The sequence below is a fragment of the Pecten maximus genome, chromosome 4 (genome assembly GCF_902652985.1).
Source record: "Pecten maximus chromosome 4, xPecMax1.1, whole genome shotgun sequence".
In the NCBI taxonomy this organism is placed as follows: Eukaryota; Metazoa; Mollusca; class Bivalvia; order Pectinida; family Pectinidae; genus Pecten; species Pecten maximus.
In genome coordinates, this window is record NC_047018.1 from 34,371,965 (window position 1) to 34,396,289 (window position 24,325).

Genomic DNA, 24,325 nt, shown 5'->3' on the forward strand with positions numbered 1-24,325 from the left:
AATCTCGATTTTTCTGAAAAAAATCATATGGTCGTTAAGTATATTGACCAGTCCATCCAGTAAATACGAAATATGTATGGTAAATTCCATTTTCATTGAGTTAGCCCCCTGTGTTCTAGTCCTACTGTTCTCTTACTATATATAGGGCCGTGTACTGGACTGGTCTCATTTGGTTAGTTTATATCAATGATGTAGCACTCTTTAAGTAAATGAGACATGCAGCTTTTGCAAAATGGACAAAGTCGGTTTGGGTGAAACCCAGGATATGCGCGGGACGGATCATACTCAGAAGCTATTGTTAGTGACATTTTTTTTTTTTTGGGTGATGTAGGTCCGCACCTACCCCCTGGGGGGTAAAGAGTCTGTCATTGGCATGCCTACCATTCATGATTGTGGCTTTAAATTGATTGAGCATCCGCCTTATTCACCTATCTTTCTCCATCAGACTTTCATCTCTTTCCAAAACTGAAAACCGCTATTTCAGGCACCTTAACCCTTACATGCAGTGGTTGACTTTCTGAACAGCTGAGAAAAGGAGTTCTATAAATGTGGCATTGAGGCCCTGATATTGAAGGGGATTATTAGCTCACCTGGTCCAAAGGACCCGGTGGTCATAGGGGCGGGGCAAAAAGGGGTCAATTTGGCTAAATTAATATAAACAAATTCTTCATTGAAACTAAGCAATGGATATCGCTCATATTTGCCGGTTAGCATCCCCTTAGGGTAGGGATTCAAAATTGTACAAATGATAGGGCTGAGGGGCGGGGTCAAATTGGGTCAATTTGTCTAAATGATATAAACAGCTTCTCCTCTGAAACCAAGCAATGGATATTACTCATATTTGACTGTGAGCATCTCTTTGGAGTCCGGATTCAAAATTGTACAAATGGTGGGGCTGAGGGGTTGGGTCAAAGGGGTCAATTTGGCTGAATGATATAAACAACTTCTCCTCTGAAACCAAGCAATCGATATTGCTCATATTTGACTGTGAGCATCCCTTATGGGTCAGGATTCAAAATTGTACAAATAGTGGGGCTTACCCCCGGGGGGCTGAGGGGTGGGGCAAAAAGGGGTCAATTTGGCTAAATTAATATAAACAACTTTTTCTCTGAAACTAAGCAATGTATATCGCTCATTCACCTGGAAGCATCCCCTTAGGGTAGGGATTCAAAATTGTACAAATGATGGGGCTGACCCCTAGAGGCCTAAGTGGCATGGCCAAAAGGGTCAATTTGGCCAAAATGATATAAACAACTTCTTCTCTGGTAGTATAAAAGTGATGAATATCATTAATACCTTACTGGTACCATCCTTAAGGGTTCAGGATTTAAAAAGCTACAAATGGTCCAGGAGGCTGAGTGGCGGGGCCAAAGGCAAGTAATTTGGCCATATTGCTATTGCTATAAACACTTCTTTGTAGTGTTGAAAGTGTTGAGATTCCCAACCCATAGCCATATATGGCATCGCTCGACACCATTAGATAACGACAATTATGTTTTAGAAATGGGCCCTTGGGTCTTTCCCCACCCCTAGGAGACTTTGTTACTTTATACACAATCATGTTGTAGAAACAATCCTTCGGGTCTTTCCACTCCCCGAGGGAGACTTGACTGCGTTTCTGGGTTTTATCTTTGAAGCATTTGAGGTCCCTTCCCCTTAACTATATATAGCGTTGTTAGACATTAACAAATAAAGCTAACCAGGTGAGCGATACAGGCCCTCTGGGCCCCTTGTGTTGAAAAATAATACAATATGTCTGGCAAAATTCAAATCCTTCAAAATGAGGCCCACAACTGATCTTCAGCCCTCGTACATTTGTATAGGCCTACATAAATCCGACTCTCAGTTTGACTTTTCAGAAAACGGATATTACAGCATAAATATCGCCACAGGTACTCTCCTCGTACAGACGACGCCAGCGCGCCATATATGGTAGTGACTAATCGATGCTTTCAGGAGGAAACTTAATATGCGTGTATACATGTGTAACACATATATCTATGCATGAATGCGCCCAGGTTACCTTTAGTAACCGCAATACATAATTGCATGTCATGTGTAAATGTATACCCGTGTTTTATTATAACTTCATTATTTGACGTCGCTATTTTAGCTGATTTTAAATAGGCGTGGGCCATGGCGTCAGGCCAAGTTGCTGTCCCTGTCCGGGTAAAGGGGAGCTCCAAGTGTGCCTTTCACAGAAACAAAGATGTACTGCTACACTGCTCAGACTGTAATATTCTCATCTGTCTTACATGCAGTCTATCCACTCACCAGGGCCACGGTCTTGTCGAGCTAGCAGACATAACGCCACAAAGGAAAGTCGTACTGCAGAGTTTTATCAACAACACCGAGGACAACTACCTTGTACGACTCCAGAAAGAAATTGATTCAATCGAGAAGAAACTGAGAGAGAACGGTGATAAGTTTGAAGAATGCTGCCGACTAGTAAAACAACAGGGTGAACTCTGTAAACAACAAATCGATGTGCTAATCGATGAGTATGTGTCGACATGTAATAAGCTGGCTGAGGAGAATAGACAAATGCTGATACAGTATAAGGACGAACTCAAGAAAAGGCACACGTCCATTCTCGAACAGGTAAAAGACTGTAAAGAGGTTTTGCAAACAGGAAACTCTGTCAATGTGTACGATGAAACGTCTACCGTTTCTACGGAGGCTTTGGGATTTCCAGATGAACCAGTATTGCGTGAAGTAGGGTTCCGACCATCCGGAGTCGTCAGTGAACAGCTGAGAAATGTTCTAGGCATCTTGGCCACCTCTCCTTCACCCGTGCCAGAAATCAGAACGACCTCCGAGGACACAAGTACACAACGATCAGTTGAGGAGCTCCCTTCCAACGCTGTCAGGCATGTGGCAACCCCAAAGGAGGAACAACCGACGGTATCGATAGAGTTTAGGAACTCCATGTTATGCTCTTCCATCTGTCCAACTGCCTCTGGTGTTTGGCTCAGCCATCGAAAATCTAGAGAACTACTGCTTGTGGATTTCAAGGGCCAACAGAAACAGAAGATAAAGAATTCCGATTACATAGAGAGCATCGCCATTTCCCCAAAGACCAACAATGTGTGGTTTGTTGCCTTCGGAGATCATTCCTTCGGAGATCTTTCCTTTAATGAAGTTGTTACTGGATCAAAGTCCCCCATTGCAAGATTCTCGGTAGAAACCTCGATGGATTGCTTCTGTGTCACAAGGGAGGACAATGTTGTGGTTTGTACATCGAGAAAAACAAAGATCTACTCGCGAGAAGGTCGCGAGTTACACTCGGGCGATCTTGGGAAGAATTATACTTCGCCGAATTCTGTCTCAGAGTGCCCGGTAACCAGTAACCTTGCTGTAGTTTATGTAAAGGGAAAAGACGATGAATGGCGTATAAAAGTTGTCGTGCGAAACAAAACACTCGGATTTATGTTTGACTACAGCGGAGACAGATCTGACGGACAGTCAGCATGTTATCCGTGGTATGTAGTCTATGAAAACAGAGGTAATATGTTATTGGTAACTTTATTTGGCGCTATAGAGCTAGTCAGCGGAACAGGGCAGCATTTACGAACAATAGATGATACACGCAGGTTCGGGATTACAGCCGTTGGTATGCAGTCTGGTGGTGACGTCCTTTGGATATGCTGTCGTGTCGACAAACGTGGGATGGTTGGGAAAATCACGAATGCTGAAGAGTCGCATATCAGAGGCATCAAGTACTACAAGAAAAATCAATAAAAGGTCTTCAAAAGATGTTCAGAAAAACCGCCTCACAGGGGAAACATTTTATTGGTGCAAATCAATGTCAACAATGCGTTTGTCCAACTTTCAACGTTTACTGGTACAAATAAATGTATTTGAAACAATTCAGCTTCTAGTTTAGTCCGGATTTACGGTACTAGAATTATTGTGTGGTGGATGAAGGCGATTCAAAGTTTCAATTCCAAATGGATAAAGGGTGTCATATATATAAACCATAAACGCTGTATACGGAGGGTTTATCAATGGTCTCCGGACGAACGGACTATGACGAAAGATTAAAAAAAATGAATAGATCAACGTGAACTGTGTTTTTGCCACTTGATTGAATTTAGGTCAAACCCAAAAAAATCATTTGAGAACCAGGGAATCATATAAGCATTATAACGAAACTTGTAAAACATAAAATGAGAATAATTGTAATATAATAAATGATAATAGTTTTTTCATGTAATTATGCAGCCATTTGGACGTCTTAAATGTTGCATAGGACGAGAGGAAAGGACGCAGGGTCCTCTGGAACTAAACAGCATAACTCATAATTAATGAATACTCGTGATAATAACAAATTGTAAATAAAAATAGTTTGTCATTGAAATAATACAGCGATCTTAGCCTATTGATTCTAGATAATAGCGAACGTTCCAATGAATTGTCGTAAGTTCAAAAAACAAATTCATAATCTTGCGAGGTTGGAAAATAATGCATTCAATTTTGGACTGAAAAATAATTTATCTTTAACGTGTACTGCTATGAAATATCGATCTATTGCCTAGGCCTGACATGGATCACAAGACATTTTTTTTAGTCCTACAGGTTTGTTATATCTCTATGTTTTGATATTCTTGTAGAATTCCCTCGAAAAAGTTGCATTAACGTTGTCTAGAAGGTCCTCAGAACTCATCACGGTTTAACGATATGTGAGAACGTTCAAACTAAAATGTTGAGTGCTCGTAATCGAGTGTGTCACCTTGAGGTCAGAGATCATTTTTATGTATGAAATATATATATATACTTATCATGTCTTTACACTAAGTAGTCCAATGCGACTTGTTTGTATTCAGAACCGAGACAAACTTAAAACGGATTACTGAAACTCTCACTCATGGCTGAACAGATCAAATGTTCACGGATAAAATCTTGAATGCCAATAATGTGTATTATTTAAAGCATATCTAACATATAAACTTCCAATGCACTGTCCGGAGGAAAATGTCCTAATGCTGATCCAGTCATATCACAGCCCTTTATTTCTGGCATGTTATCCCATAACGCTAAACGTAAAAATAAATACTTTATTGGGGAACTTGTTCTGAGTTTTATCTTTTACTGTGATATATAATAATTAATGCATCCACAGTTAAATACCAATGTCATTGTATTCTAAATAATAAATCATATTCACACTTTCATAATATACCACACGAGTGTGCTAAACGTCAAAGACGAGGAAAAGAGAGAAGAGATACAAAGGAATATCTGATTGTGAAGAAAATCTTTATTTAATCTCAAAATCTTCAAATTGATTCTAATTTGAAAAAAGAGGGAAATATCTAGACCTGTATTTAATAAATCATCAAACGGATTCTACGTCACTTATGTATTCCAGTATTCCGGATCTATTCTTGGACATAATTCGTAATACTTGGAGCGAGTTGATAGAATTTTGGGAAAGTCTAAAAAAACTAAGGATACTAAGAATGTTTATAAAAAAATATTTTTAAGTTCCAGAATAAATTACAAACGAGACGGTTCATGCTCGTGTACTCCGAGGGATTGTTATATATAGTTAAGCAAAATTATTAATATATATGTATTAAAAAAAAGAAAGAAAGATATATCTATAATTACACAGATACACATATTTACATAGATATCCATATTTACACAGATATCTTTATTTACATAGATATCTATATTTACACTGTTAAACAACACCCACGTACACTGGTCCGTAGCACGTGCCACATCAATTTGATAAGGCCCCTTACTTTTCCAGCATACACTAAATATATGTCAACATACACAGATATCCATATTTACATAAATATCTTTAGACACTGAAATATCCATATATACACAGATATTTATATTTACAGATACCTATATTTACATTAACACAGATGTCTATAATATTTACACGTCTAAATGTACAGGGACAAATCATATTTACAGAGATATCTATATTTACAGATATCCATATTCACAAAGATGTCCATAGTTACATAGATATCTCTATAAGACAAAGTATTCAAAGTAATTCTAAAGGGAGTGTGTCTCTCGTTTCTGCTATGAAGAAAAATTACGTTCTCAAAATGAATCCGGGGGTATAGAGTCTGCAAAACCTCGCCGCATGCTAGCTAGAAACGAGGACGGCCAACTTCATCTTGCACAAGATATAATGTTACCAAATCGAGCGAGAACATAATGGTGACCATTCCAACATCAAGGGGAAAAGATATGTATGTGTCCCGGTTCAGTTTCGAACAGGAAGGGGATGTCACGAGAGTATCAACTTATAATATTGGACATGTTTCGCAAATAACGATTTGCTGCATGTCATGTAATACGTTTTAAAGAAGCCATGGTGCACACCGCAAAAAGTGTATTATCTGCATTTGATAGCGTTATCTCTATTCAGAAACAAATACTTACACACATTTTCAACACAGATGTCTCAATTTTATACGTAAATGCAGATCTATATTATTCAATTAGAGATATCTCTAATTTAAATATAAATACATGTATATGCAATTTCTCAATAAATAGATATTTCTAGGCCTAATTCAAATAGGAAAATAGGGTTTTACCTAATAATTCAGATATCTGTATTTAAGTATAGATATACCTTTATCTAAATACAGATATCTATTACTTTAATAATGAGATATTTCTTTATTTCAAATAGAGATATCTCTGATTTAAATAGATATAGGCCTACTGTGTCTTAAATTCAAATATAGCATTTAATCGAAACTAGATATATCTATTTTATACATAAAGACAAATATCTAAAGATACCGAAACGGCTTGCTGTGTATAAAAAGATAACCCATTCAATGTGTTTTCGATCAATCAATCATAATTTCACTTTTTGTGAGATGTAGCACCTCAGTCATGCAGTAATCATAAGTCAAAAGTCATTTCGAAGTCTCGGGTCTATAACATTTATGTAAATGCATCTTTCGTGAAACATGCTATAAATCCCGGTTGTTATCCTAATCTGGAAAAGACTATAACCGGAAGCAGTATTCTGCTGTGGATAAAGTTCACTTTTCAGCTAAGAGGTTGACACTTGACAGCAATGTAACATGTGATTTCTGATTCATATTTAAGCTGGAATGAGTGGGTCATCACCCAACAGTAGCAGTAGCGATGAAAACTCGCCCCTACAACAAAATGACGACGAAATCAGAGAGGAATCAGAGTGAGTATTTCATAAGAACCACCCCCTCTGTTACACGGATTTGTTGATATTTTTCAACTCTTTTGTATTCATCGAGTCATTTGGACTTATTGACCCTCGATGTATTGGTTATTCAGTCGCTGGCTTCTGTTTTTCATGCGGCTGTAAACGATGAAAAGGTAAGCTTAACGTCTCTTCCATGTCTCGTTTAGCTCCAGATATTACCTTTATCACCTGTGGTAAAATTGCTACCTGTGCATTACATCGTCTGTCGAAGACTGTCCGAGACGGGCTTACACACAGACGACATACACAATTAAATTTAGTCTGTTTGGTTAAATGTCCGCGCATGCTATGGCGGGAACTAGTCTGATGTCTACAGTACACTTCTGCTGTTGACAATTTAACATTAATTAATCTTAGGAATTTATTCTTAAGATAAAAAGTGCATTGCTGTATATTTCAGAGTACTGCATCCACATTATTTAGGGTTCATATTCATTTGTACAAAAAGAGAGAAAAAAAGGTTTTAATCATTTTCGTAAATTTCAATATTAAAATATACAGTTTACTGGAAAGTGTAAACTATAGTTATGTATGTGATTTTTTTTCTTATTCTAAATTCTTCCTTATAAGAGTATACTCTTCAAAAGGCAGTAATATAGCCAGTAAACTCTCTTTTGACATGCATAACTTTTAATATTATTTTCCCTAAGCCTTGAGAAATGAAAATAATATCTATCATGAATTTTTGAAAAACAAATAATGTATGTTTCTTTTTGTTTGCAGAGTCAACGAGGATGGCAATGCAAATGGAAGTAATAGGAGAGTCAGGTATTTCAACTCATTTCGCTATAGAGACATTAAAATCAGAAGAAAACCAAAAAGTAACTTAATTACTCTTCACAATTACACTCACAAAACAAATTAATTCTTGGTAAAGCAGCATTAAGTTTACCTGGTACTAGATAAAAATATAACCACCTGTCACAAAGAGGATTGAAAACCTTACACAAGTTTGATCTATTTGATATAAAAACACGCAACTAAGATTTTTTTTATCAGCTTCTGGCGATTGATAAGTTTCACATAAAAAAGGAAACAAATGTAAGATTTTGTTTCTCACATGAAGATAAAGTTGTATCACACTTGTATGATCCTAGCTGTTGGTGTCCCTTAGAAACTCGATCTGGTCCTCATATGATTCTGGCTATTGGTGTCCCCTAGACACACTCCTCATATGACCCTGGCTATTGGTGTACCCATGACACACTCCTCGTATTACCCTTGCTGTTGGTGTCCCCTTGACATACTCCTCCCCATATGACCCTGGCTGTTGGTGTCCCCATTACACAATCCATCTCGTATGACCCTGGCTGTTGGTGTCCCCTTGACACCCTCCTCCTCATATGACCCTGTCTCTTGGTGTCCCCATTACACAATCCTTCTCGTATGACCCTGACTGTTGGTGTCCCCTTGACACACTCCTCCTCATATGACCCTGTCTCTTGGTGTCCCCATAACACACTCCTCGTATGACCCTGGCTGTTGGTGTCCCCATTACACAATCCATCTCGTATGACCCTGGCTGTTGGTGTCCCCTTGACACACTCCTCCTTATATGACCCTGTCTCTTGGTGTCCCCATTACACAATCCTTCTCGTATGACCCTGGCTGTTGGTGTCCCCTTGACACACTCCTCCTTGTATGACCATACCTGTTGATTTCCACATGACACACTCCTCCTTGTATGACCATACCTGTTGATTTCCACATGCCACACTCCTCGTATGACCCTGGATGTTTGTGTCCCCTTGACACACTTCTCATAAGACCCGGGATGTTAGGAGAATTTTGAACCCCTTACATTCTTACAAAATGACACAATTAGTTGAGACAAAAGCCTGTCAAATTGTTATTAATAGGCCCGGGCTGTATCACTTGTTTTGTGATTTGTTGACAGACGACCAGTGCAGTACTACTCCATCAATACACCGGACCATGATGCTAGTACAGTGGCCGTGGTCAGTCGTTACAAGTACTACTCCAGACTGTCTCCGTACAGAAACAGCAATTTTGTAAGTCAGACTGAACTCACCCTAGGAACAGCAGTATTGTAAATCAAACTGTGTCATTAGAGAAACAGCAATTTTGTAAGTCAGACTGTCACCCTAGGAACAGCAGTATTGTAAATCAAACTGTGTCATTAGAGAAACAGCAATTTTGTAAGTTATTCTCCCTACAGAAACAGCAGTTTTGTAAGTTATTCTCCCTACAGAAACAGCAATTTTATAAATTTTCAGAAAATGTTTACATAAAATTATTAATATTCTAAAATGACAAGACCAGCATGTTGTGATGTATATATACATTTAAAGCTTGTATCATATAGCTTGTACCTATGCTTTTTCAATGCTGATTACCATGTATCTACATATAAGCACCTTCCTGCAAATAAGCCCCTTCATTTGAGTGATTTATTTTATAATACTAATAATAAGCTAAAATCTGTTTGAAATAAGCATTCCCCAAAACTTCATAATTTTAAATGAATTGTTTTACAACAAAATCACACATAAGATATGACTTAGTGTCATGCCACCTCCCAGGGTCAGCTGCTGCACTCAAACATTTGAGTCTGATTTATTCTTTGCAAAAAGCAGATTATATCAGTAGTTAATCCACTAATGATATTCTGTCTTTGTATAGCAAATGCCGGAACATGTGGTACCACCAAATTTCTTCAGTGTGATTTATGTAACTGTCCGGGGTGAACAAAACAGCATCATCACCATGTAAGTAACAAGTCAATGAGGTCATGATACAATGAATCATGATTTATAAACTTTATATATGTATACGGTTTGTATTTTCTGATTGTGTCTTTGTTCAAAGTACATAAAAATAATTATTTTTTTTAAAATCTTTCCTGTTTATAATCTTATAAAACATGATGACTGTCAGACTGTCTCCCTACAGAAACATCAATTTAATAAATTATAAATTTGTAAATATAAATCAGAGAGAGCAGTTAGAATATGTTGTTGGGTGTTAACTTACAAGTCAAAGTATAAGTGTTCTTTTAGAAATTTTGATGACATCCAATAAAAAGTTGTCGGTAAAAGGTACACTGCTGTTGTGTTCGCAATTCTAGCAGTATTTTTCTACCATAACTTCTATCTAGAATCATCTTGTGTCCGTATGATGCAGGAAAGTTATAATGATTTTTTCATGAATTACGGAAATGTTACATTTTTTTCAAAATTTTGAATTTATTTGACATTGTAGATTTTCACTATGGAACACTATGATGGGAACATCAATCCTTAGTATGCCATGGGCCATAAGACAGGTGTAGTATTACATATATTTAATTACTAAATGCTTTGTATACATGTATCTAAGTATCAAATCATAATCCTTTTGTCAAGGGAAACAATTACAAATCTCCCATCACATTCATGACATCCATGCATCTGACCGGCAAAGGCTTATTCCTGCATATAGTATGCAGTGGATTTTTTTCACTTGTCAAATTTAGAAAAAAGTATGCACTATATGCAAATATTTATGGTATGTACCCCATTTATATCTTAAACAAAATTGATCATTATGAGACAGGCTATTAATTTCTTCATAAAAGTGAATTAGACTTACTATTTCAGGACAGTGTGAATACATGTATTAACATTTAATCGATGAAAAAAATGAATTTATTTAGAAGATATTTTTCTCTGGGTAATTATAACATAAAAAAAGATTTTCACTTTTCTAGTTTTGACAAGAATGAATAATCGCTGATGTTTAATCTATATGATTATTGTTCTGTGATATTTTGAAGGCTGGATTTGTGACCGGTATCATACTTCTGGTCTTGATGGCGGGCCTCATGTTATACACGAGCTACCGCATACTGACAGCAGTACAGGGCATGTGTAAGTTATCAAAACAGGCCTTCTGACATTTTCTGCATATTTAGGGACTTTGCATCATTGAGAAGGACTTAGATATTTGTGTTCTGTAAGTTTTCCTGTAGGACTCGCCCAAAAGTTTTGGTACCCACTATATGTATACATTCAGACACATTGTGGGACCCTTTATGACCTGGCAGTAATATACATGTACATATAAAAAAAAATCAAACAATATAAAATAAAATGAATCCTTAACATCCATGCATTAGTTGTCCTAAACATTGTCGTGTAGATACATGTACCATTAATGTTGTTTCTTATCATCACAATGTTTACTTCGTAATTGTTACTACCATTTATGTGTTTAGATTGACAGAAAAAAACCAAGCATACCAAGGAATACCTGTATGAGATGTATGGGTATATGTTATGTTTCACATATTTTATATCAGACTGTCATGAATCAACATCTAAGAAAAAGGGATAAAAAGTTTGGTTTTGAAAAATCAGTGTTCAAATATTTACACCAAATCCCCACTTCCTTGAAAAAGGAAATTGTTTGTTTTTATCAATTGATATTGTGTACTGTATATGTCTATGCAAATAACTGATATAATGTGATATTGACAGCAACGGATTCCACGTCTGAGGCTCTAGATTTCTCTGATGTATGTCAACACTATCTGGGCCGCTGGGCACAGATTCTGGCTATAGTCTCATCCCTGCTGACCCTGATGGGCGGAGCCATCGTCTACTGGATACTCATGTCCAATTTTCTGTACAACATTGTCACCTTTATCTATCGTAAGTGTTGACATTTAGGTTTCTGGTGTTTTGATTAGGTTTTCTAACTCTGATATCTGTAGAAATGATAATTCAATCTGACATCTTCCTCCTTCTCGCATAAAGAGGGATTTTATTTTCTAATTTTGACAATGATATTATAATGTCAAACTTTGTTATCTCAAACTCAGAAAACCCAAAAGCTTTACTGTTACTCGAAGTTAAAATTCAGTTCTGACAGCGAAAAAAAAAAATATAAAAAATATACTGAAGACAGCTACCTTGAATACTTGGGACATCTCATAGTGTTTTCATGACCCACTGACTTAGAAATGATGAGGTTTGACTGTACATCAATCCATCTTTGTAAAATTATTGCATGTGACTTGTTTATAAAGTGCTATTTCATGTTGTATTTGTGTTTTAATCTTTAGATAAAGCTACAGATTCCAGTGCTTTTAATTCTACACAAGATTCCAAAGATTACAGTGAGTATCATTATAACGATGTTTAATTATAGACCATCTGGTTTATAGATAGTCCAAAGTTATTCTCACTTTATATCAGTCGAGCTTCAGACAGTCATTATTCAACAACAGAATAAAATTCGGTTAAATGTTAGAATAATTTGGACTACTGATTACTTGTGTAGTGTCTTCTGAGTTGTAACTGCGCATTATATTGATGTTATTGGAGACATGATTAAGGATAGCCTAGAGAGCAATGTCAGTATTACATGAGTTAGGTGAGTATATATGTAGCAGGACTAGACTGGAATGAATACTGATTGACAGGTAGCTCAAATGGTTACCCGGTATATCGTCTGTCTAGACTTCTTAGGTCCAAGGTTCGAGCCCTGTCTACACTTGGTGCCCAACCTAATATCTGTGGAGGGTAGTACAAGATCTTTTGTATATGTTCAGGGTCAAAGGTCAACAGTTAAGCTAAAAAATGTGTTATTGTCCCAATGTTTGGCTTGAGTGTTCTTGTGGGAGGTTTATTAATGATGATATGGATTCAATTTGTGAAAATAACTTCTGTTTTCAAATTTTTGACGTTTGGGAATTTACTGTTCCAATGAAGATCAGGGTCAACTGTTTTCAAATTTTGACGTTTGGGAATTTACTGTTTCAATGAAGAGCAGGGTCAATCATATTATGCAGTGTTTTTTGTTTGATTTTGAAGGGTTAAAACTTATTTTTATATCAATTGCAAAATATATTATAATGAGAAATATTTTCAGTTTGTCCTCACCCACCTCCAGGGCAAAATGGATCTGTGTACTTATCCTATAATGCTAGCATGTACACCGTCCCCCACCTGATGTGGGCGGAGTCTGCTAGTCACACCCATGACTCCACCCTTGACCGTGTTTGGCAGGAGGACCACACTGTGCCACTCTTCCTCGTCGCAGTGCTATTCCCCCTCATCAACTTCAAATCTCCTACCTTCTTCACAAAATTCAACTCTTTAGGTGAGTATCATGTATCCTTACTAAACTCACAATAACAAGAAATTATAAAAACATTAAAACCTTTACAGTGTCAGTGGACTGTGAAGAATATGATTAAAATAAATTAACATATCTATAATTCCTGGTACACTTTGATATACATGTGTATTTTGAGAATAAGTCTTTCTTTATCGTACAGCTCTTGGTTTCTTTTGTAACTGGACCCAGTTACCTCCCTTGATTATTGCCACTTGTTTACCTTTAGGTACAATATCTGTGACCTACCTCGTGATATTTGTGGCGTACAATGCTTCCCAGTGGGGGTTTCATCTTGACCTCAGTGTTCCTTCAAGCAGTGACAAATATATACCAAGTGAGTAATGGTATCTAATAAATATTGCCAGGTAGATTTAATATTTAAGTGTGTACCATGTATGTACACAGGTTCTGTGAAATACTTCACATGTGAAATACTGTTCTGTAAAATACTTTTAATATGTGAAATACTGTTTTGTGAAATACTTTCCTTTTCACATGTGAAATACTGTTCTGTAAAATACTTTTCACATGTGAATTACTGTTCTGTGAAATACTTTTCATGTGTGTAATACTGTTCTGTAAAGTGAAAAACTTTTCTTTTCACATGTGAAATACTTGTTCTGTGAAATACTTTTCTTTTCACATGTGAAATACTGTTCTGTGAAATACTTTTCTTATCGCTTGTGAAATATTGTAATTAGATGGAATAACTTAAAATTTCCTATGATTAAATTCTCACCTACCCCTAACTTTCCTGAAGACAATAAGTTATTTCTGTTTTCAGTGTTTAAGGGGACATTTGCAGCCCTGACGGGAGTCGCGGCCTTAGCCTACTTTGTACAAAACTGTGTGATATCAATTGTCAGAAACCAAAAACATCCTGAAAATAATGTAAGTATAGTTTTTTTCTAATAGAATTACTTAGATACTTATATAGATAATTGAAGCCGCCCCTGCTGGTTGAGGAATGAAAATCGATATAAATAGAAACTTTTACTTATTTTACAACAAGGAAATTTAATTTGTTAGCTTTGAGTGAAGCAGGTAGGGTGTTTCTTATGGGAGGAAACTGGAGTACAATTTGTATATGGAGAAATCCCAAGTGGTCCGCAGTGATCACCACGGGCTGTTTTACTATGGAGCAGCGCCATAGTAAAATGTCTACCCGCCATAGTAAAATCATGTAGCGCCATAGTAAAAAAAAATCTGCCCCCCCGATCTTCGTATTCAAAACTCTGTTAACCCGTGGTGAGCCCCATATACCGCCGACTGTGTAGTGTTTTACCGACTGCACAGGTAAGAGCTTGAGGCCAGTTAATTACCTGTTCACACGCCAGGGCGACTTTTGACACTTCATTCAATGACCTGGACGTCCAATACCCCGACGAATAAACCGAGGTAATTATAACAATCATACCAATATTAATTGATGGCTTAATTGATCAGGCCACGAACCGCGTGTTTGTGTTTTGACAGCGGTCGATCTGTGTCGAATAAAGGCTTAAATGGCTTCGACAATTAAAGTCAAACGCATATATGACCCCGATTACTTTATAACACACGTGACATGGATGTTGCGTTTGTGAAGAAATGAGGAGTTTGCAAAACGAAAGTAACATGAACTGTAGAACAAAATGACCGATGATTATAATTTCATTCTGTAATCATGAAGCTACAACTAAAGCAGTAGTCTATTGAATCATTTTTCGAGAATTCGCCGAAACGACAGAAGGCTTAGCCCGGTCTGTTCACCGACAAAGTCAAAACACAGATCGTCATTTTTACCGACTGAATGAAGAAATATTTATGGCTAAAGTGCCACGAAGATGAAGGTAAGTTATTTAGGTGTCAAATGGTTACTTAAATGTATTTTGTATAATATAAATCTCTTACATGTCATAATAAAAAATATAATTTTTTAATTATTTTTTAAAAATGTTGTTGGCTAGTTTGTATATGACTGATTTATAGGCCTATACATATTAAATGTAAACAAACTTAATAGTTGATATTTGATGAAAATGTATTATTTCCAAATTTCACATTAGTGACTTATATATACTGACTTTGTTTAATCATAAAAACAAAAATAAAAATTAATTCTTTTTCAATATTTTCAGTGATTAGGTCCATGTATTTACTGTACCTAGAGTGAAAGTTTCATGTTTAAACATTTCATTAATTTATTTTTATTAACTTTGAATGTTTCATTTGATTTGTAGGCATGTTTTGTAAACAGGACAGCAGACCTATGGACACAGATCAGAAAAAGAAATATCACCATCACCACATTGTTTGATCATGAGGACAATGAAGTGTGAAGTTGGGCTGTAAGCAAATGGACAATTTGTGTGTGAAAATGACTGACAATTGTGACATTGGAAATCATATTATATTTGTGACATTACATATTGTTATTGTGTTTCGTGTGATATCATAGTGCTAATTATTTTAAGAAACTTGAGCTTTGGAAGTGTATCAGCAACATTTAATTGGTAATCTTAAAGAGAGATAGAGAGAGACCATGAGTCTGAGTTGGTAAAGAGAATGAAGAACGAGCAATGTATTAATTTAAGGATGTACAAATATGGATGAGTCAGAGATTGGTAAATGCTGTATTTATTTTTCTTACATATTGAATAAATAAATTCATATTACCATGATTAAAATAGTTTATCATTATTTCTGAAAACAATTTCTAAGGGGATATAACTACTGTACAATAAATCACCTCCCTAAAAATGAAAAGGGACATAACTCATGTAAACAAATTATCTCCCTTTAATTAATTAATATTGGTCTTGCGGCGTGCTGGGAAAATGTCCCCGCAGGTTCCTCCATGGTAAAATCTGAAGCCATGGTGATCCCTGGGTCCGTTGGTTACCCCCAAACCTTTTCACATTTAATTAGTTCATTGGTCACATTGGTGAAAGGCAAGTGCTTAACGTGTATGCCACCCCAACTCCCTAACATAGGTACGTACATACTAAGAGACAACTAAATGAGGAAGCATATTTTGGGGAAATATCTTGAAATGCATTGGTGTACAGTTATTAATGTAAAAACAACACTTTTCAAACAATATTTTTATGTGCAAAGAAACAAAGAAATCTGTTTATAGTGAGCTGTAATTTTTCAATTGACATGGTGGAACAGCCATTATTGTGTGGAAGTAGGATCATGTTTCACGACAGGCAACAGACATCAGTTTGAGTTGAAAGTTGTTTCAGAATCACTTTCTGTTTTTATAATCTGGACCTATCATGATTTAGTTCTAGGGTCTAGCTGTATGATAGAAAGACCTAGCTGTATGATAAAGACCTAGCTGTATGATAGAAAGACCTAGCTGTGTGATAAAGACCTAAGTGTATGACAGAACGACCTAGCTGTATGACAGAAAGACCTGGCTGTATGACATAAAGACCTAGCTGTATGATAGAAAGACCTAGCTGTATGATAAAGACCTAGCTGTGTGATAGAAAGACCTAGCTGTGTGATAGAAAGACCTAGCTGTGTGATAAAGACCTAGCTGTATGATAGAAAGACCTAGCTGTGTGATAGAAAGACCTAGCTGTATGACATAAAGACCTAGCTGTATGAAATAAAGACCTAGCTGTATGACAGAAAGACCTAGCTGTATGATAGAAAGACCTATAGCTGTATGACAGAAAGACCTAGCTGTATGATAAAGACCTAGCTGTATGATAAAGACCTAGCTGTATGATAAAGACCTAGCTGTATGATAGAAAGACCTAGCTGTATGATAGAAAGACCTAGCTGTATGACATAAAGACCTAGCTGTATGACATAAAGACCTAGCTGTATGATAAAGACCTAGCTGTATGATAAAGACCTAGCTGTATGACATAAAGACCTGGCTGTATGACATAAAAACATAACTGTATGATAGAAAGACCTAGCTGTATGACATAAAGACCTAGCTGTATGATAAAGACCTAGCTGTATGACAGAAAGACCTAGCTGTATGATAGAAAGACCTAGCTGTATGATAGAAAGACCTAGCTGTATGACATAAAGACCTAGCTGTATGATAGAAAGACCTAGCTGTATGACAGAAAGACCTAGCTGTATGACATAAAGACCTAGCTGTATGACATAAAGACCTAGCTGTATGATAAAGACCTAGCTGTATGATAAAGACCTAGCTGTATGATAGAAAGACCTAGCTGTATGATAGAAAGACCTAGCTGTATGATAAAGACCTAGCTGTATGATAGAAAGACCTAGCTGTATGATAAAGACCTAGCTGTATGATAAAGACCTAGCTGTGTGATAAAGACCTAGCTGTATGATAAAGACCTAGCTGTATGATCAAGACCTAGCTGTATGACATAAAGACCTAGCTGTATGACATAAAGACCTAGCTGTATGATAAAGACCTAGCTGTATGATAGAAAGACCTAGCTGTAGGATAAAGACCTAGCTGTATGACAGAAAGACCTAGCTGTATGATAGAAAGACCTAGCTGTATGATAAAGACCTAGCTGTATGACATAAAGACATAGCTGTATGATAGAAAGACCTAACTGTATGATAAAGACCTAGCTGTATGATAAAGACCTAGCTGTGTGATAAAGACCTAGCTGTATGATAAAGACCTAGCTGTATGATCAAGACCTAGCTGTATGACATAAAGACCTAGCTGTATGACATAAAGACCTAGCTGTATGACATAAAGACCTAGCTGTATGACAGAAAGACCTAGCTGTGTGATAAAGACCTAGCTGTATAACAGAACGACCTAGCTGTATGATAGAAAGACCTAGCTGTATGATAGAAAGACCTAGCTGTATGATAGAAAGACCTAGCTGTATGATAAAGACCTAGCTGTATGATAGAAAGACCTAGCTGTATGATAAAGACCTAGCTGTATGATAGAAAGACCTAGCTGTATGATAGAAAGACCTAGCTGTATGATAAAGACCTAGCTGTATGACATAAAGACATAGCTGTATGACATAAAGACCTAGCTGTATGATAGAAAGACCTAGCTGTATGATAGAAAGACCTAGCTGTATGATAGAAAGACCTAGCTGTGTGATAAAGACCTAGCTGTATGACAGAACGACCTAGCTGTATGATAGAAAGACTTAAACGATTAGAGAACATGTTTTTTTTCAGGTCTGTGGTTTAATGATAGTGGACATCTGTGTGTTTCTTGTTTCAGGTTCGTGACTTGGTGATAGCGTACATCTTGGTAGCTCTTACCTACACTTACATGGGAGTAATGTTCTATTCCTCATTTCCAATGTCTAAAGACTGCATAGAAGATGTAAGTTACTAAGATTTGTTAGAAAGTTTTTAAATCAGATGTTTACAATCGAATGATTCAATGAATATTTTAAACATAATGTGACAAAAAATTATTATATATTGAGTTTATTAAGCATTGAACTGCTTTCATTTGGAAGTTATGGGCTGATGAATGCCGACTGGACAAAGGCAAATTTAATGAAGCGCACTAGCGCTTCATGTTGAATTTGCCTTTGTCCAGTTGGCATTCATCAGCCCATAACTTCCAACTAAAAGCAGTTCAATGCTTATATTTACTTTTGACAACGATTTTTAAAGACTTTATCCAGGAATTTTGCTCCGACGATGAATGAACAAATTATTATCGTCAAAGACGGAGCAGCCTTTTTAACAGCCATCTTTCGTTATCGCGGACGTGACAATTATGACGTCACTATATTAATGACGTCATAATATAGATTTGGAAGTTATGGACTCATAACTTCCAAGTGAGCTTGGTAAAGTTATATAGTGGGACTGCAGTGTAAATATAAATATATGTTTGAAGCAAATGCCATCGGACTGCAGAGTTCTACATTTGATATGAAATAACTCATTTCCAGGTATTAGGCTGAAGTCTGTCGATGATCGGATTGTTTATTTACTCTGAGTATATATTAAGATGCATGTATAATCCTTTGTCTTATCAAACAAATTGTACAGGAACTAGCCATAAATATAGCATTTACTATATTACAGATGATGTTTCTCTACTTAATGGCAATCAATAGTATACATAAGTTATTATTTTTTATTGATTCAACTTTGATTATTTTCATTTCTGTATTCCAGAATCTTTTAAATAACATGGCGGACACATATGTGCTGGCATTTGTGGCTCGGATCGGCCTGTTTTTCCAGATGATGTGTGTGTTCCCACTGTTGTTATATATATTCCGTGTCCAGTTTCTACACACTGTGTTTGGATCTGTATGGCCAAGGTATTACACAAACTTTATTTCTATTTCCAAGGTATTTTTTTTTTAGTCCACTATCCTCAGATGGTATGCTATTCAAATTGAGGTCCATGGTCTGTCCTTCTGGAATCTAATTAAAACAATTAGATGTTCATGTGAGAATGAACATCTAACGACATCGCATAAGGGGTCACATTCTGGTGACCTTTGTTATCTCAATATTTTACTTTCAGGTCGAATTGTCAATTTTTCGATGTCATCGATCTTGCCCATGCATCTGAAGCTAACCATTTCGGTACAGCATGTATATAGCTATATGCTTCGTTGGACAAAATAACTTGAAACAGATTATGCAAGCTATGCATTCTAGTCTTGCTATTTCGCAAATACTAAATTCACTTCCAAGATTCTGTAAGTAGTAATTTGATTGGTTAATCAAAAGGTCATCCTGACGTGACCCTCATGGGATTTTGTCCATGTTCATGTAACGTAGTGAGAATGACTGTCTAGATTTTAATTAGATTGTCCGTCTGTAAACAGGCCTTGTTACTGCAATACCTTGAGAAGTATTGGAAGGATATTTCTTAAACTTGACATGTAGGTTCCCCTTGGTCCGCAGTGGTGCCCATTCAATTTTGAATTTGATTGGGAAAACAAAATGGCTGACAGCCATCATGGATTTTGACAATTGAAGTTAAGTGTCCCTATTTCTTGAAAAGTACTGGAAGGATATTTCTCAAAACTTAACATGTAGGTTACTCTTGGTCCTTAATTGAGCCAATGAAATTTTTTTGTCAGGTTGGAAAATGGCCATGTTTGATTTTGATAGTTTAACTGTTATGGATATATTTCTTAAAACTCTTTTGATTCTTGGTGGGCACCAATATTATTCCATGATCTCTTGTTGTACTATGCTGGAAAATAGAACCCTTGAAATGACCTAACAACTTTAACTGTTTGTATTTCCCTGAACTTATAACTTAATCCATCCTGTCGTTACCCTTTATCTGACACCTAAGATAAACAATATTCCGGGTATCAGGCTGTTCTCACAGTTTACTCGTGTCTGATATTTAATGATACATTATTTTTTCCATCCTAGCTTGAAGCATGTGCTTGGACTGAACATTTGTATAGTGGCTGTGTGTATAGTGTTTGCTGTATTTCTTCCTCACATTGGATCCATCATAGGGTGCGTATACCAACTACATATCTGTAGGATAAATATCAACACAACTGTCACTGTTTGTCATTGCAATATGTAAAGAATTACCTACAGCAACTTCCTTCTCCTCAGTTTTCATATGTTACAAGTCCATGTCAGATTTATCAGATATGATTAGACCTTTGTAATCTATCCTTACTTTTATGCCAAGATTTCAAGGTCTTAAGGAATATGCTAATGTTCTGTTGTTAGGTCATGTTCAAACAGACTTTTCTGCCTCTGTTATACGGAAACACAGTCGTGAAGATTAAAGTAGGTTGATCAAGATAAAATTTACCCTTGCTTACTCTCACTCCATCTTGCAAGGAATCTTATAAATATTTGTGAAAAATTACAAAACCTCAATGAATTCAACCATAATTCGCAGGTAATTATTTCTGTTTCACTTATAGGATTATTGCAGGATCAATTATGCGAGTGTCTTTGAAATACCAAATGCATAAATATTTTTACATTAAACTGTTGACCGTAAGGTATATTCAAGTGTTTTTGTTTCAGATTTGTGGGAGCATTTTGTGGTTTGTCATACGCGATTGCCCTACCATGTCTTGTGTATATGGTAATTCGTCACCAGAATAACACCCTGACCATGCCAGTAATAGCCTTTCACTCTTTCCTCATACTCATAGGGCTGGCAAACTTTGTCGGACAATTTATCATTCTTGGAAAAACAAGCTGATTCGAGTTATGAAGTTTTGTTACTCCTGTTTCTATTGTCCTTATAGATGGGTGATGAACAAAAAGTTGTTAATAGGACAGATTGGCTTCTGAAAAGCATGAAGAAGTAAGCTATATGGACTAGCAGCTGATACCATATTCAGCCTCAGGTTCCAAAGAAGATATTTAATGTTTCATAAAATACACTGTACAATGTATTGACATTTGCCCCCTTCAGTAACCATGTATTTGGACCCTGCTCTCAGCCTCTTTTGGCAAACAACATGTAAGGTATAACTTAATTTCAGATAGAATTTGTCTAAATATTCCCATGGATAATGATGCTAATTTCAGATAGAATTTGTCTAAATATTCCCATGGATAATGTATGCTATTTATTCCTTTCATTGTTGGGATATTTTAATTTATATCACTGCTTCATGAAAATGTCTTATCGTATAACTTGCACGTTAATTGTTATGTAAAACTTACACATCAATACATGTATCAAGTATATATAAGTTATATATGTATGTTCTCATTGTTGTACTTATCCAGTGCTGAATTGGTAGAGTATCAGGTCTGTATAATGTTACAGTATACTGGGTAATCCTTTTATTGAACTGAAAGATCTTCATTTATTAGAAGGATACATAATTAAGTTGAACCTAGCAGGCACAGCATATTAGAAAATGTTGTGAATTTTTTTTAACCTAAACTGGTTCATTTTACTTTGAATTGTAAAATTTCAGGGGTAAAGTATGTGGAACTAAAACAGATTTGTATTGATTGATAACTTCTGTGAAGTGTCTACAAAGTTGTGTAAGATCTTAATTACACAAATAATTCAATGAGAAATCTTAAAATACAAAAAAAAAAAAAAAAAAAAGCACTCGAGATAGAGGCGAGGCTCAACAGCTCAGTATGAATAACCATACTCCGACCCCTTTATATATTTATACGAGACACTATAAATAAATAATACTCTTTTGTAGAAGCTATGATATTGTAGCTAAACAATTCCATGTCAGATGTTAATAAGCTGTACCAAAAATGTTTCATTCCTCTTTCCTACTAAATATTGAGGGTTTTTCTGGTAGTTATTTATAATGCAGGTAAATTTAATATGTAAAATTTACATATTTTGTGTACATGTTATAAAGGTATATACATATACAATATGACATATTTCTGATTTTTTTATGTACAGTAATATTTGTTAAGGCTCCAACTAATTCAAATAGATTAAGCACTGGGAGCCAGATGTATACTCTGTATTCATTTATTAATTTCAATTGAAATAGTAGGCATTAGATTATTGGTTTATATTAGTGCTGCTAAAGTAGTCTCCAGTGGGCTTTAGATGTACAAGTATACAAATTATATTCTGTAAACATTATTAAAGTTTCTATATATGTAAGGATACATGAGATTATTTCACTAGCTGTAGAATTATTTTTTAGCTATCATGAAGAGCTAAATGTTGTTTGCAAACTAGTTATTGTATGATGTATTCACACAGTCAAATACTAAATAATCATGTCAGAATCCTGGAATATTTTCCAAGATCAAGGTAGATTATTTTTTCAGGTTTAAGTCATGTTTAATAGGGATATATAACCAGTTAAAATATATATCCAACAGTAGGTCTCCAGAAAAAAAAATGAAATTCTGTACAAGGTAGTTGTGGGAGAAAATGCAGTGTATTATATTATACTAGTAGTTAGAATTAAATCACTTGTATGGGTGTTCCCAGTTTAATAGGGAGTCCTCAGGGTAGATATTTTACTGGAATAGCCCTAAACTGTAGTTTAGCTGTACTAGTGAAAACACAATACCTGATAAAACCACCGATATTCTGACCAAATTCAATGTTGTTTAACTGATTGGGGACCAATCAAGTAATATGTATACAATAAGTCGGGTACTATGATTGTGATGGAAGAGAGTTGGATAATCATGATTGTATTTCAAGGTCAAAGTGGTACGATAGGTTGTGATCTATTTAATAGCAATGCTGAGTTTAATTGCTTTTACCATTTTGTGATCTATAATGGGCATTATCTAGATGTAAATGGCCAGACAGTTGAATACAATGTAATTCTACAACACTGTCAAAATTCTCCATTTTGTGAACTGTGATGGACATTTATAAATGATAAGATATAGTGGAGTGACACTCTTGTCATCAATAAATTGTTCAAGTTTCTATTAGTTTTGTCCTGTTTTTATGACATTTTCCATTATCAGTAATCTATATTGGTTCAGGCCTCAGCCCAAGTCAGTACCTTGTAACAACCAGCCAATATTGCCTGATAAGCTATATAATTATTTATTAGCTCACCTGGTCCGAAGGACCAAGGTGAGCTTATGCCATACCGTGGCGTCCGTCGTCCGTCTGTCGTCCGTCCGTCAACAATTGACTTATTTGACTTCTTCTTCATAACCGCTGATTGGAATTTCACCAAATTTGGTCAGAAGCATCCCTATGGGTAGGGGATTCAAAATTGTACAAATGATGGGGCTGACCCCCTGGGGGCCTCTGGGGCGGGGCCAAAAGGGGTCAATTTAGCTATTTTGATATAAACGACTTCTTCTCTGAAACCTAGCAATGGATATCACTCATATTTGCTTGGTAGCATCACTATGGGGTGGGGATTCAAAATTGTACAAATGATGGGGCTGACCCCCTGGGGGCCTCTGGGGCGGGGCCAAAAGGGGTCAATTTAGCTATTTTTATATAAACGACTTCTTCTCTGAAACCGAGCAATGGATATCACTCATATTTGCTTGGTAGCATCACTATGGGGTGGGGATTCAAAATTGTACAAATGATGGGGCTGACCCCCTGGG

The 24,325-nt window shown here is 36.1% G+C and overlaps 2 protein-coding genes and 1 long non-coding RNA gene across 3 annotated transcripts; all 3 read left to right on the forward strand.

The window, feature by feature from the left end:
* Positions 1-2,119: 2,119 nt before the first annotated feature.
* LOC117325910 lies at positions 2,120-5,070 on the forward strand. Its single transcript, XM_033882415.1, has one exon. It carries the CDS (start codon positions 2,137-2,139, stop codon positions 3,739-3,741), a length of 1,605 nt encoding a protein of 534 aa, XP_033738306.1. The 5' UTR covers positions 2,120-2,136; the 3' UTR covers positions 3,742-5,070.
* Positions 5,071-6,998: 1,928 nt separating this feature from the next.
* LOC117325911 (sodium-coupled neutral amino acid transporter 9-like) lies at positions 6,999-23,681 on the forward strand. The gene is made up of 15 exons (XM_033882416.1): positions 6,999-7,192; positions 7,961-8,005; positions 9,135-9,249; positions 9,881-9,966; positions 10,460-10,523; positions 11,013-11,106; positions 11,716-11,889; positions 12,303-12,356; positions 13,112-13,342; positions 13,587-13,694; positions 14,145-14,251; positions 18,549-18,653; positions 19,466-19,614; positions 20,693-20,782; positions 21,314-23,681. The coding sequence occupies exons 1-15, from the start codon at positions 7,107-7,109 to the stop codon at positions 21,492-21,494; spliced, it is 1,689 nt and encodes a 562-aa protein (XP_033738307.1). The 5' UTR covers positions 6,999-7,106; the 3' UTR covers positions 21,495-23,681.
* Positions 14,475-16,024, forward strand: LOC117325912. Its single transcript, XR_004532393.1, has 2 exons — positions 14,475-15,192; positions 15,583-16,024. It is a non-coding gene; the product is annotated as an uncharacterized LOC117325912 (long non-coding RNA).
* Positions 23,682-24,325: the final 644 nt, after the last annotated feature.

Excerpts from the sequence above, each read along its gene's own strand:
- LOC117325910 (XM_033882415.1), top strand. The coding sequence starts at position 2,137 with ATGGCGTCAGGCCAAGTTGCTGTCCCTGTCCGGGTAAAGGGGAGCTCC.
- LOC117325911 (XM_033882416.1), top strand. The coding sequence starts at position 7,107 with ATGAGTGGGTCATCACCCAACAGTAGCAGTAGCGATGAAAACTCGCCC. Across the intron at positions 10,524-11,012 it reads TGCCATGGGCCATAAGACAG|GCTGGATTTGTGACCGGTAT; the intron begins GTGTAGTATTAC and ends GATATTTTGAAG. Across the intron at positions 19,615-20,692 it reads TTTGGATCTGTATGGCCAAG|CTTGAAGCATGTGCTTGGAC; the intron begins GTATTACACAAA and ends TTTCCATCCTAG.